This window comes from Phaseolus vulgaris, chromosome 7 (assembly GCF_000499845.2).
Source record: "Phaseolus vulgaris cultivar G19833 chromosome 7, P. vulgaris v2.0, whole genome shotgun sequence".
NCBI classification, from domain to species: Eukaryota; Viridiplantae; Streptophyta; class Magnoliopsida; order Fabales; family Fabaceae; genus Phaseolus; species Phaseolus vulgaris.
This window is the reverse complement of record NC_023753.2, coordinates 6,686,483-6,699,293: the sequence shown is the minus strand read 5'-3', so window position 1 is coordinate 6,699,293 and position 12,811 is coordinate 6,686,483. Positions and strand designations below refer to the sequence as shown.

The following is a 12,811-nucleotide window of genomic DNA, read 5'->3' as shown; positions in this document are numbered from 1 at the left end:
GATAATTGTTTTGACAATTGTTCAGTGAGAAGTGAGAAGTGAGAAAAGGGATGAGTTGTGATTTGTTCTATAGTCTTAATGGATAAACTTGTGTGATGGTGTAGAAAAAGATGAGTTGAGAAAGGAAAGCAACAAAAAGTGAACTATAGCTTGAAGACTCAATTACACCAAAAACCAAACCCCACGGCAGCTGCAAACATGGTTTTGTTGCCATCTTGGTCCATTTCGGTTATAAGGTGGGTCCATTGCTCACAATTTCAACTTCAAAAAGCTTCCGTCCATTCCCTTCCTTCTCATCCATTTTCCAATATTAGTTCCTTTCATCTCCACCTTCTCTTCCTCTGTTTCCACCAACAACACTCAACAAACGACGCCGTTTCCCAAAGCGTCTAAAAACCGCAACTTCTAACTCCACTGATACAGATTCTCCACTTCTAATAGTTTCCTTTATCGCTTCTCTTTTCTCCTCGCATGCGCCATGTTATTATTATTGTTGTAACGCTTTGATGGCGACGCCGATTCCAATCTATATCCGTCTCGTTTAAGCAATTAATGAGGCGTCGATTTCACTTACGTGGATTTCCAATTCTGCTTCCTTCCACACTTCACACTGAAAACTCTATTAATCTTATTCAATGTTGATTATCATTATTAATATTCCTTCAATTCCAGAGAAAGAGCAAAACCATTTCAGATCTTGCTTTCTCAGCTATCGTTTTCCCAAGCGAATCCGAATCCAGGTAAAGAGCGCCATTCCTTTACACTCTTTCTAGATGAATATCCTCGTGCCGCTCGCATTCCTCTGTCTGGCAGCGCTGGCGCCGTGGCGCGTTCGTTCGCAAGAGCAGAGGCTTCTCGTGAACATGACGCTCGTTCACAAGGCTAGAGCTAGCGGCGCTCGTAAGTTCGTTTTAATTTTCATTTTCATTTTCCTCGTTTCATTATTAATTAATTCATTACTTTGCATTGTTATTGTTATTCGTTGAAATTTGGAGGGAATAAATGTTTGTAGTGTGTTTGGACGGAAGTTTACCGGCGTATCACTTGCACAGAGGATTCGGTGCTGGTAAAGACAACTGGCTTCTTCAATTTGAGGTACTGTGCACTCGACTTTCTCTAAATTAATTAAGACATGCGATCGCACTTGTATGGTAGAGATGTAGTGATATACTATTGCTATGTTTTGTTTGTCGTGTCGTGTATGAGTTGTTTGAATCTTGCTTGCAAGTTTATTATTGTATTGAAAAAATAGAAAGAGTATGTTGTTTTGGTGGTTTTCAAAAAGTGGCAATGGTGTCTTTGTTGTTTTGCGAAGGGGAAGAGGGTGATGATTGCGTCATTCATTGGTTGGTTTCAAATGCCACATGACAGTGGCTTTTTTGTCGTGCACCTAGAGTTTTGCGCGCGCAGCTTTGGGGAACTGGAATCCACTGTTTTACTACACAAAGCAGATTCCAAAATAAACCCATTCACAAAAAAAATTTCTCAAAACCATCCCCTCGCCGGAGTACTTGCATACTTATATTCAGCAGCTCAGCCGAATTGTAAATGTGATTAATGGTGATGGGGATGGGGATGGTGGCTGGTAAAGAGATCAAATTTCGGCTCTAATAACCCAACTGTTTCTTTTTGTTTTTTCAAACGTTTTTTAGAAGTATTCAAATATTCTTAAAAGTATAAATATAAATTACCTGAGTAATTTTAAAAATTTGTATTTAATTATGTTTTATCATCTTAAACAAAAATTAAAAGTTAACTAAAATGACGTTACAAAAATGTTAAAGTATCATTTTTAATTATTTCAAAGGATTTTATTTAAATAATTTCTATTTTACTTTTTTCAATGATTTGTTTCCATCAAAGTTTCTTTCAACAATGTTTTCTATCACATTTAAAATTTTCTTATTATCTCAATGTTCTTTCCTTAATTACCATTATTTTGTTTTAAATTATCATTTCAGTTTCCTAATAAAAAAATTAATTAATTTTCTTAATGGAAATTTAAGTGCTCTGTTTCTCATCTATTCAAATCTGAACTTTAATTGTTTTAAAATATTTTTTATTTATTTCATATTATAGTTTCCTTTCAATTTTTTAACTATTTATTCTCTAACAAAATTCTTATATTTTTTTTATAAAATATTCTTGTATACTTAAACTTGCATTATTGATATTTTTCTTTAACTGCTGTACAATATCTTTCTCTCTCTCTCTATATATATATATATTGTATTGAAAAATTATTGTATTTTATACATCTTAATTACTTATTTTACTTTTAATTATTTATTCAATTATATAAAAAATTTTGGTTAACATTTTGAAAAAACAAAAATAGAAAGAAAAATACAATAGGCATTTCCCAGTTACACATTTGTAAGTAGTGTCGGAAGCGTATAGTTAAAGAGAGGGAGGTTGACCAATACAGTTTATTGTCGGAGAATAAAGTTTCCTATATACAAACTTTGAATCCAAGCAAAGCAATGGAAATCTGAAATGATTGAATGAAATGACAAAGCAGACAGTAGCACAGCAGCTACTTAGAAGTTCAGTTAGTTTGGTGGAGCCTAAATTAAATTCCAGTTGAAGAAACCCCTTTGGTTCTACATTCATAAATCATTTATTATGATCATTACCTATTTATTATTTATGGCACCTTCCAGGGAGGTGGATGGTGCAATGACTTGAGATCATGCTTCGAGAGAGCCAAAACTCGGAGGGGTTCAACTCGTTATATGACCAAATTGGAAGTGTTCTCTGGTATTTTAAGCAACAATGCCACCCTTAATCCTGGTAAATTAATCAACTTTTTCTCTGTTTTATGTTTCTTCTTTCGCGTGAGAATTATTATTACTTGAATTTAAAGGTCCTTTGTTATATACATAGCATGTCACATCATCTTCAATACAAAAAGTTACTTGAAAAATATATCTTATATGAATATACCTTTTAGAAAGAGGAGAAGCTTGTTTCATTAATTTGTTTTTACATTCTAAAAAAATTAAAAAAGTTAAAATGTTTTTTTTTGGTGAGAATATTATAGAAAAGTATTTCCAGATATCTTTTATTTTCAGAAAAGTAGTATTTCCTTATATGTTAAGGGGGTATGAGAAAGTTACATTTTCGTAAAAATAAAACAAGTTAATTAAATATATGTGCTTTTAGTTTTAGTGTAACTTTCACTTTATATTTATTTTTTATTTAATTATTTTATAATCGAAACAACATTTTAAGAAATATCAAAATTTAACTAAACATATTTCCAAAAGACTTAAGACAAATTACTTTGATTATAATGTCTTGAAACAAATGGCTGAGAGTAAACATGTTTTTATCAAATTTCTTAATTTATTTGTGTTTGATGACATCTACACAAATGAAAGAAAAAACAAATATTTCCTTGAAAGAACAGAGTGGATGGTAAATAATAATTATAATAGCTTGGGTCATAACTTGTGGAACCACTTTTTGTTACATCTTGTTGGGTTCTGCTGTACAAAGTGAGGTTCCGTGAGGTGCAACCATGGGTGCACATTAGAACCCGGTAACTACTGCATTTATATAAAATAAAGTAGAGAAATTACGTCAGATTAGGTGAATATAACTGTGTTTGGTACGTGGTAGAGACGTCGTTTTTCACATGTTAGGTTGGGTCCGGGAGGCCAACAATTTGAAACTTTTCCACATTTTTACATAAATTTTGACTTATATAAATGGATATCCAAACACGTAATATGTCAATTATAAAAGTTCAAGTACAGAATGAACGCCGTGTGCCTCAAGGTAGTGTTGAGGGTAATATTTAAACCAGCATTTACAAGGATTTTGATTTTTGTTAATATTTTTTTTTCTAAATTTTGTATTCTTATGTCCTATTATTTATTGTACTTTATTTTTAATTTTATTCTCTATACTTTTTACCCTTTTCATAATATTATGTAGAATATTGGAAATGTGTGTTAAAATAGAAAACAATGTTTAGGATTATAAAAAAATTATTAATTAAAAGTTAGATAAAATAATAATGTATCATTATAGAAAAATAGTATACAAGTCATTTTAAAATACATTTTAATTTAATTATAAATATAGGTTGTCACTGATACTGAGTATTTGTATATTTGTTTTTTTATTTCAATTATTTAACAATACAGAGTATACTTTATTGTTCTATAGAAAAAACGCAAACCACACACTTCATTTTAAAATTGAAATCAACGTAATGATAAACAATTAATTGGTATAACATCAACAAAGAAAGTTTATTCACACATATTTTTTGTGCCAGTATATTTTTGAGAAGTTTTTATCCCCGTTTGGTCTCTTGTTTTTAAAATAAGAGAGTATACGCGAGCCAGTCGTTAAATTTCAGTGACTGTTAGACTGATGTTAGTTTTTTATAGTCTAAAATTTCTATTTAGGAACATTTTAAAGTAAATATTTACGTTATAGCATACTGCCTTGAACTTTAAAAAATATTTTATTTGTATATTATATTCCATCATATGTAATATAACTCTTACTCCTATGCTATATACCTGTTAATTACCTCCAGATCCATTTTTTTTATCGTAGTTCTTTTGGTTTATTACATAAAAAAAATCTAAAATGATTAATATACATTAGTTATTGACTAGAAGTTTGCAGATCTTCAATCACACAGAAATCCGTCCCTTTTATTTTTTTCGATTTTTTCTTTTTAATATAATACTTTCTCATTTCTCACTTTTCATCATTATTCAGAAGATATTGTTTTTAATCTTTATTCACTATATTTATTATTAGTTATAGTTATTTAAATGTCTTAACAAGATTTAGTTTGGATGATACTTCCTCAACCTTTAAGTTAAGTAGATAAAGAAGTTTATCCACGGAAAACCTGAAAATAAATTACAATGCAAGTTGTGTCTAATTAGTTTATGATCATGCATAAAATTATTAGATTGTTCAATACAACATAAGTTGCTTAACTGGATTATGGTCCTGTTTGTTCTCAACGTTTTAGGGTTTGTCTTTATTCTGAATACATTTTGCCTAAGTTAAGAAAAACGAACTTACTTGTGTCGCACAATATTAGACTTTAAGCAAATGAAAAGTAGAGCTAGGTTGATAATGTCTGATAAGCTTTTGTAGATGTCACCTGATAAGGTCGATGTTTGGTAGATATTCAGTTTTTGTATATACCACCCAATAGGATCGATTTTTTAATTTTCGGTAGTTGTCCCTTGCAAAAGTGTAAAAAGAAATATACCAAGGTGGTTTCTCATGATTTCTTACTACGTTAGTTAATGGGAAATTTTGGGACATTGCCATCATAAAAATATTTCTTCCCGTTTTTTTCAATAAGATTTTTGAAAAAACCACCTTTAAAGTTTTTGTAAGAAGAGGTGAAAGGAGAAAGCAAACAAGCCTTCGATCGATTGATCAAAGATAACCAACCAGATTGTTTACCATGCTGAATACTATAGAAATGAAGAAAAACTCCTAAGCTAGGAGATAATGAAATAAATTTACACACAACACAAAAGGCTTGCATAGAGGCCCAACTATTAAGATATAGTTGAGTGAGAGCAACATTAAAAAGGCGAAGAACGCCCATTTGAAATTCCTCACATGGAAACCAAACATGAATGTCCGTAAAAAGATATTCATAAAAATAAAAGAATTCACAAGTTTCACCTTCATGGCCATGACAAACATTTTCAATAGGTCGACAACGCCCAAAAGAAATGATTTCCCCAATGGCTTCAGAGAATAAATATAAATTTTAGACAAAAAAATTGCGAAGGGTTGAAGAGTAACGATACCGAGAGAAATACTCGCGAACTCTATAATCAACCCATTCATAACCATGCCGAAGACTCTAGTTTTCTTCTGCCCTCTTGGCTCGTTCTTTAGCCTTAAGATCGACAACTTCATCGCTTGAACTTACACCACACAAGCTTTATTCTTTACAAGTGATACAGTAGTAGATGAAGTGATCGAATGAATGTTTCTAGTTATGTCCTCAATCACTCTCTCGGCAACTCCATTGCTCGTGCTCGAAAACCCCGAAATCTCATCAGAACCGGAAACAGAGCTTGAGGAAGACATAATGCTTTTTAAGAATGGGTATATATATCTCTCAGACACAAAGATACAAAAGTAGTAAGAGTAGTGGGGTAGGGCAACTCAGAAACAAATATTTATAGTGGTTAAATACCCCTTGGAAATGAAATGACACAAGATTTAAATCGTTAAATTTTAACGTATCCAATGGTAAAGGATTCAAAACCTTTCACATCAACGATATAGTAACTATCACGCATGCGAAACGATGCAATCTTTTCGACAAAACTGCATTTAATACACAAAATCTCTTAAAGACAAGAACATTAAATGTCAAATTCATTTGGAAAATCCGATGGTTCTTAGTGCCATTTCATCTCCTTTAAATTTCTTATCGTTATTTCGTCTTTTCTAAACTCCTTATGTCTGGAGTCTAGTGTACTATCTAAGCCGAAAGGACGAAAGTTGGCAGCATGATGAAAAGCCAGACTAAAATGAATAAATAATAAAATAGGGAAACACTATAGCAAAGGCCACTAAATAGACCCAAACATATACAATATGTTTGATAATTGCTAGGTGTGAAGAGTAAAAGTCCAATTAAGTAAAAGCCCAACAAGTGAGTACTATAAAGGTAAGTAGAGTGATTTTTATCTGATAATTAAACATACTGATTATGACTTTATCATCGGAGTCCCTTATAGGTACACACACCTGCTTGAGAGTTGACCCTAAGCCCAAAAGCCAAAAGTTGAACCTGACCAAGCCCGACAAGTGAGAGCCCATATCTCGTTCCTAAGAACCAGCCCAAACCCAAATTAGTGGATTTTGTAGCAAAAAGCCCAAGTCAATACCAAGAGATCGAGAAGACAAGAGGAGAAGGAGTTAATTGTTTCTAGGCCCTGTAAGAACTTTTTTTTTGGCCGAGAGACTTGAATTAAATGAAATAGACTCTAGGGAGGGATTCACTTGGATTGAAAACTTTTTTGGCCGAGAGGTTTGAGTTAAATGAAATAGACTCTCGGAAGGGATTCACTTGGAGTGAAAACTTACTTGGCCGAGAGGTTTGAGTTAAATGAAATAGACCCTCAGGAGGGATTCACCTAGAGTGAAAACATCCTTGGCCGAGAAGTTTATTTGAAGCAATAAATTGAGAATTCTTCTTTTTATAAATGACTTCTTCGTTAAGTAGTTTGATCTTGGAAATGATTCTCTTTAGAAATGAGAAATCATCATTGACAGAAAGATTTTATGCACTGTGATTGATTCTTGATATTACTTACAACTCTTAACTAAAACAAAACTTCAAGTGACTTGCATTCCATGTTCTTGAAATGGTTTTTCCGTCAAGTGTTTCCAATCTATAAGCTCCATTTTGTAAATTTTCATGTATTCTGAACGGTCTTTCCCAGTTTGGTGCTAATTTTTCCTGAGTTGGATCTTTTCTTGCTTCTGGACTCAGGTCAACTCTCGGGTAAGTGTGTGTACCTGCAAGGGACTCCGATGATAAAATCAGAATCACCTATTTATAATAATCACTTGTTGAACTTAATTAAACGTTTATTCTTTAGACATTGTAACTATCAAACATAGTGTATATGTTTGGGTCTATTTATTAAACTTTGTTATAGTATTTCCTTATTTTATTATTTATTTATTTTAGTTTAACATGATGCTGTCAACCTTTCATCCTTTCAACTATTGGGTCTAGACAATACACTCTACAATGCAACCATGGTAAGAAAGTTGAAAACTCGTCTGAAACGACAAACTGTCGCCAACCGTCATCAATACAATTCACCACCACCTTTAGCTCATATAACCAACCGTAAAACAAAGTCTTTTATTTTTAGCTTTTACTGAAAGACAATTTTAGAATTTTGAAATTTATGGAGGTGCTGAAGAAGTCATGGCTGCGGGAAAAAACAACCTTAGATAAATTGAACTATCAACTATGACTGATCCACTATGGTAGAGTTATTATTATTATTATTATTTTTATTATTGTTTTTTAAAATTGTTATCTCTTTTAATACACCAGTATAGACACTGTTGTACAGTGTAAGGACTACTGGCATTTTTCTATTTGGTAACATCCTAGTATAGGTATTTTAATTTTGGCGATACCAATTTAGTTCATCCTTCACTTTACACCTTCTGTGTCCGAGTGGTCCTTAAAAACAGCTGTCGTTTTTGTTTAAAAACTATAGTCATACTGTGTACTGTAGCTCCGAAACTGGGTCATGTCTCTCCTGATAATTCCCTTGCACGGACTCTTGTCTCCTATCGTGTTGTTCGTCCTTTCATTTTTACTTCGGAGCGTTTAGTAGGAAACTTTTTAACGTATACTCGCTATTTTTTCTAAAGACTTATTTTAATAAATTATACTTTAAATATATCCAAGACCATATGTAGGGCTTATAAAGGAGATTCTAGAAGTCAAATATGATTGGCGAAAAAAAGCTTGTGACAAAAAGAATAAGTATGAAGTTTTATGTACATAAATTTTAATGTTAATACATGTTTTTTAAATGTTAAAACTAATTTCTTTTTCATTTTTAAAATAACAAATAAAAATTCTCTATATTATTTTAATTTTAATATAATACATATATTTTCTTTTAAAATAACAAAACTTACAATTATATTAGACCCTTTTTAGATCATGGCCAAGACAGCTTAGATTTCTCTCAGAACTGGTGCAGGTTGGCTTGATCCTTTGGTATTGTAACTGAGAGTGGGTGGTCTGTTCTATGCTGCGTATTGTATTTTTGTGTTATATTCTAAAAGGAAAACGTTTTACATTACTTAATTAACTCATTTTCTAAAACGTTTCAGTTCAGTTTTCCCTTCATATTTGTAACCATACACACTACTTAGTTTAGTTGGCCTTCAGAGGAGGAGGGTATAGCCTTCTCCAGAAGTTCATTGATAGACTTAACCGATGGAAGAATGGACGAAATTCTTGAATTGAAAGGTCACTTCGTACTCTTCAATTGTTGTTCTCAGACGTGTACATTAAAGTCTACCTAACTTTTATAAGTTTTTGTCGAATTATTTATTAAAGGGAGTGATTTTTTGTACTTTTTTTACCTATTAGACTGTGTTTATGAATGTTTTCAAATTATTAAGTTATTGCGTTGTCCGTGAATGTACTGTATCAGATTTTTACAATTGGAACCGTGTAAAGCTGAGATACTGTGATGGAGCCTCGTTTACTGGAGACGCTGTGTTCACTAACAAGGTAAACAACGCCTCTCCCCAAACAAAGGAATTAAATAAATAATCAATTATAAATAATATCTTTCACATTGGCTAAACCATTTCTGTAACCCAAAATTACTGTAAAACAAGGAAGGTGATTCACTGATTCAGGCTAAATCAGAAAGAACGCCACAAGAGCAATGTTTCTTTTGAATTTTTAACAACTGATATTACATTTAACAGTATACGTAATTATTTTTGTCATTCACGCATATCTTACAATCAAAAGGTCTAACGTAAGTTATTTAAGTTTTGCTGTAAAAAACAGTTTCCACGTTACACTAAATCATCTATTGGGTTAATGAACTTTACGGGCATGAATGTTTCATTAGCATTTTAACAACCAATTTCGTTATATAAAGTAACTCTTGGTGTTTGTGTGATGAATATCAGACAACAACACTTCATTTCAAAGGGCAAAAGATTTGGGAAGCCATTATTGACGACCTTCTACCACAAGGTTTGGGAAAGGCACGGAAGGTATACTTCAATCTGTACAGTTCGCTTATGTTCATTCTCGCAACTCTGAACTGAACATCAGTTTATGTCAACATATTTTGTTATATTATGTAAACGAAATTTATAATACATACTATTTTGTGTGTAGGCTTTGCTTTCAGGTTGCTCAGCAGGAGGTTTAGCAACCTTTCACCATTGTGACCGCTTCGCCAAGCATTTGCCAACGAATGCTAGTGTTAAATGCTTGAGTGATGCCGGTTTTTTTCTTGACGAGTAGGTTTAGTCTATCTTGAGCCATTCTATTATATTCTTCGCCTTTATTTCTTCAAAATCTAAGTATTGAAGTTGCCCTTTTCAGAAGAGACATCAGTTTGAACCACACTATGAGGTTTTTCGTCAAAAGTCTAGTTCAATTACAGGTAACATTCAATAAATGCGACACATGTACGGTACTTGTCTTTTAAAAATAGCTTAAATAATGTGTTCATCAAAAGAGAATTGAAGGCCTAAATGGCTTGTGGCTATGTGGATTTGGTTTATATGTTATAAGATTTTTAGACAGTACAACTGCAATATTGCTTTACTTTTACGATTTCTCACATCTGATGAAATTTCCTCCTCCATTTGTCCGTTCATTTTTCATATTTTGAAGTTGAAACTTAAGGTTACTTTCATAGAGTCCAATGTATGCTGTATATAGATTCATGTCATAACACACCTTGGTTACTTTTCTCATTAAAATTGAACTTAGGCAGAGGGAATTATTTATATCCTGTATTTGTTAGGCAGGATAGCTGAGCAATCGGTTATGTAAAGAAGTCTTAATGAAAAGAAAATTATAGAAGATATTTCTTATTCATTATTTGTAATCCATCAGAGCAATATCTTACAAAATAGACAAAGGAGCCCGTATGTTTTTATTCTCTACATTCAGTTTTGAAATTGCATAATAGAAAGCATAGCATTTAACAGTCTTAACATGACAAAGTTTTGTGCAACAGGGGGTAGAGCAAAACCTGAATAGAAATTGTACCAGAGAACTGTACTTTCCAGACTTGGTATGATTTCCCATGAACTTGCGTCACTAGCTCAGGCAATTTATATAAAATTTTGACGTTTTTCATGTTTCCATGCAGTGCTTCTTTCCTCAATATGCGTTGAAATACATATCAACGCCATATTTTATTTTGAACTCTGCCTATGATGTCTACCAAGTAATATTATTTTGACATATTTTTGTTTTAACAACTTATATTGCACAATTGTCCAATTATGAGATGATTACAACTTATAATGTCAACAGTTCCACCATATATTGGTGCCAACCTCTGCCGATTTGCACGGACACTGGAACCGGTGCAAGCTGAATCCGACTGCGTGTACAGCAGACCAAATTGATACATTGCAAGGTTCCTATTTCAATTTTTTTTTCTCAGCAGTTTATGAAATTCTATGCATTGAGAAGTCTCTAGTGTTTACACTACAAAAATGTTTGCATTTTGTGAATGACTATATATAGTTCGCACATGTTGAAAAATCTTCCACCATGGTGTAAATAAAACTGATTTTCCTTAATCAACGTCTATTCAGGTTTTAGGCTGGACATGCTTGGAGCTCTGAACCCTTTCTATATAAATTCAAGAAGAGGGGGGCTGTTCATAAATTCATGTTTTGCTCATTGCCAAAGTGAACTACAGGAAACATGGTTTGGAGATGATTCTCCAAGAATAAACGACAAGGTACCGATCTTACTCATTGACAGAGATATGACGACAATAAACCTGTTTACTGTGTGTGGAATTTTAAGTTTGTCCTGCGATCGAACATTTATATTGCAAGAAAGTAAATTAACTGACTTTTAATCGTCAATTATATCTAACGTGTATAGAGAAGGAGTTTACAAAATAAATGATAACAGTAAGATCTTTGAACTGTGTCAATATTGTAGTATTTTGTTGTTTGATATTTCATCCTTTGAACTTTTGGCACTGGAATTTTTTTTCTGCAATATGTTTAAGTAAATTATCTTTTACAGACTATTGCAGAAGCTGTTGGTGATTGGTATTTTAGTAGAAACATAAGCAAGGAAATAGACTGTGCATATCCATGTGATGGAACTTGTCATAATCTTATACCCTAAGCTCAGGTAAATCCTTGTATAAAATTATCTATTAGTTTTCTTACATATCTAGGTGGCTTTCAAGCTCCATTGTCTGACTCTATTTGAAATGTTGCAGGTCAGTTGGAAGATTAAACTCAACATTTTTCATCAAGATTCTATATTTCTCACATAGAAGCCCTAATAGTCCATTAAAACAGAAATAAAATTCAGTTTTTGTAGAAGACTAGAAAACCATACACATATAGTGAATGCTAGGCAGATAGAAAATTCCTTGATAGGAAGTGATAAAGAAACCACTAGAGAAAATGTAGTTGGAATGATTTCAATTATTTTTCATTCAATATAAAAAATATTTTTTTTACTCAATAAAATTAATTTGATTTTGTTATTTTTTCTTATTGTATGCGCTTGAAACAGTGATAATATTTGGTATTAAATGAATATCAGATTTGTAACTATACGAATAGAATGTATCAATATAAAATAAAAATGATAAATTTTCTCAACATGTTCAATATCATCAGTTAAAGCTTGAAGTCGCTTAAGTCATTGAATAAATGTTGATGATATCTAAGCCTAAATCCATTCTAGAAAAGAAATATGCATTCATGGATTAGCTTAAAACAGTGGGAAGTGGAAAATATGATAATAATTATGGAGTATAAATTTAAATAAAAGTATTTTCTTTGAAAGTAACTGTAATTATAAATAAAAATTATGAATTTACAATTATTAATGTTTTTTCCTATTAACAATTTTGCTTTATTCACTTAATTTTTAAAAAATACAAATAAAAATCATTAACTGTCAATATAAAACTATTACAGTAAAAATTGGAATCAAATCTATTTCTTTAATTGTTCTAAAAATGGGTAGCTTGATGATAAATATCATAGTACTTATACTATTAAGAAATAA

The 12,811-nt window shown here is 31.8% G+C and overlaps 1 protein-coding gene across 2 annotated transcripts; it reads left to right on the top strand.

Annotated features, from left to right (window-relative positions):
* On the top strand, window positions 1-12,281 carry LOC137827643 (pectin acetylesterase 9). Of its 2 annotated transcripts, XM_068633859.1 has the most exons (13): window positions 1-900; window positions 1,013-1,095; window positions 2,664-2,793; window positions 9,213-9,292; window positions 9,706-9,792; window positions 9,920-10,044; window positions 10,130-10,190; window positions 10,773-10,829; window positions 10,908-10,985; window positions 11,075-11,180; window positions 11,362-11,510; window positions 11,807-11,917; window positions 12,009-12,281. In XM_068633859.1, the coding sequence occupies exons 1-12, from the start codon at window positions 774-776 to the stop codon at window positions 11,909-11,911; spliced, it is 1,188 nt and encodes a 395-aa protein (XP_068489960.1). In that variant the 5' UTR covers window positions 1-773; the 3' UTR covers window positions 11,912-11,917; window positions 12,009-12,281. The 2 variants fall into 2 exon arrangements, with proteins under 2 accessions (XP_068489960.1, XP_068489959.1); XM_068633858.1 differs by lacking the exon at window positions 12,009-12,281 and having other exon boundaries at window positions 348-900; window positions 11,807-11,918.
* The last annotated feature ends 530 nt before the right edge of the window (window positions 12,282-12,811 follow it).

What these genes read in the sequence shown, in the direction of transcription:
- LOC137827643 (XM_068633859.1), top strand. Translation starts at nt 774, where the DNA reads ATGAATATCCTCGTGCCGCTCGCATTCCTCTGTCTGGCAGCGCTGGCG. An exon ending in GCCGGTTTTTTTCTTGACGA is followed by an intron (nt 10,045 to 10,129) that starts GTAGGTTTAGTC and finishes TGCCCTTTTCAG; the next exon opens with AAGAGACATCAGTTTGAACC. An exon ending in CCAAATTGATACATTGCAAG is followed by an intron (nt 11,181 to 11,361) that starts GTTCCTATTTCA and finishes ACGTCTATTCAG; the next exon opens with GTTTTAGGCTGGACATGCTT.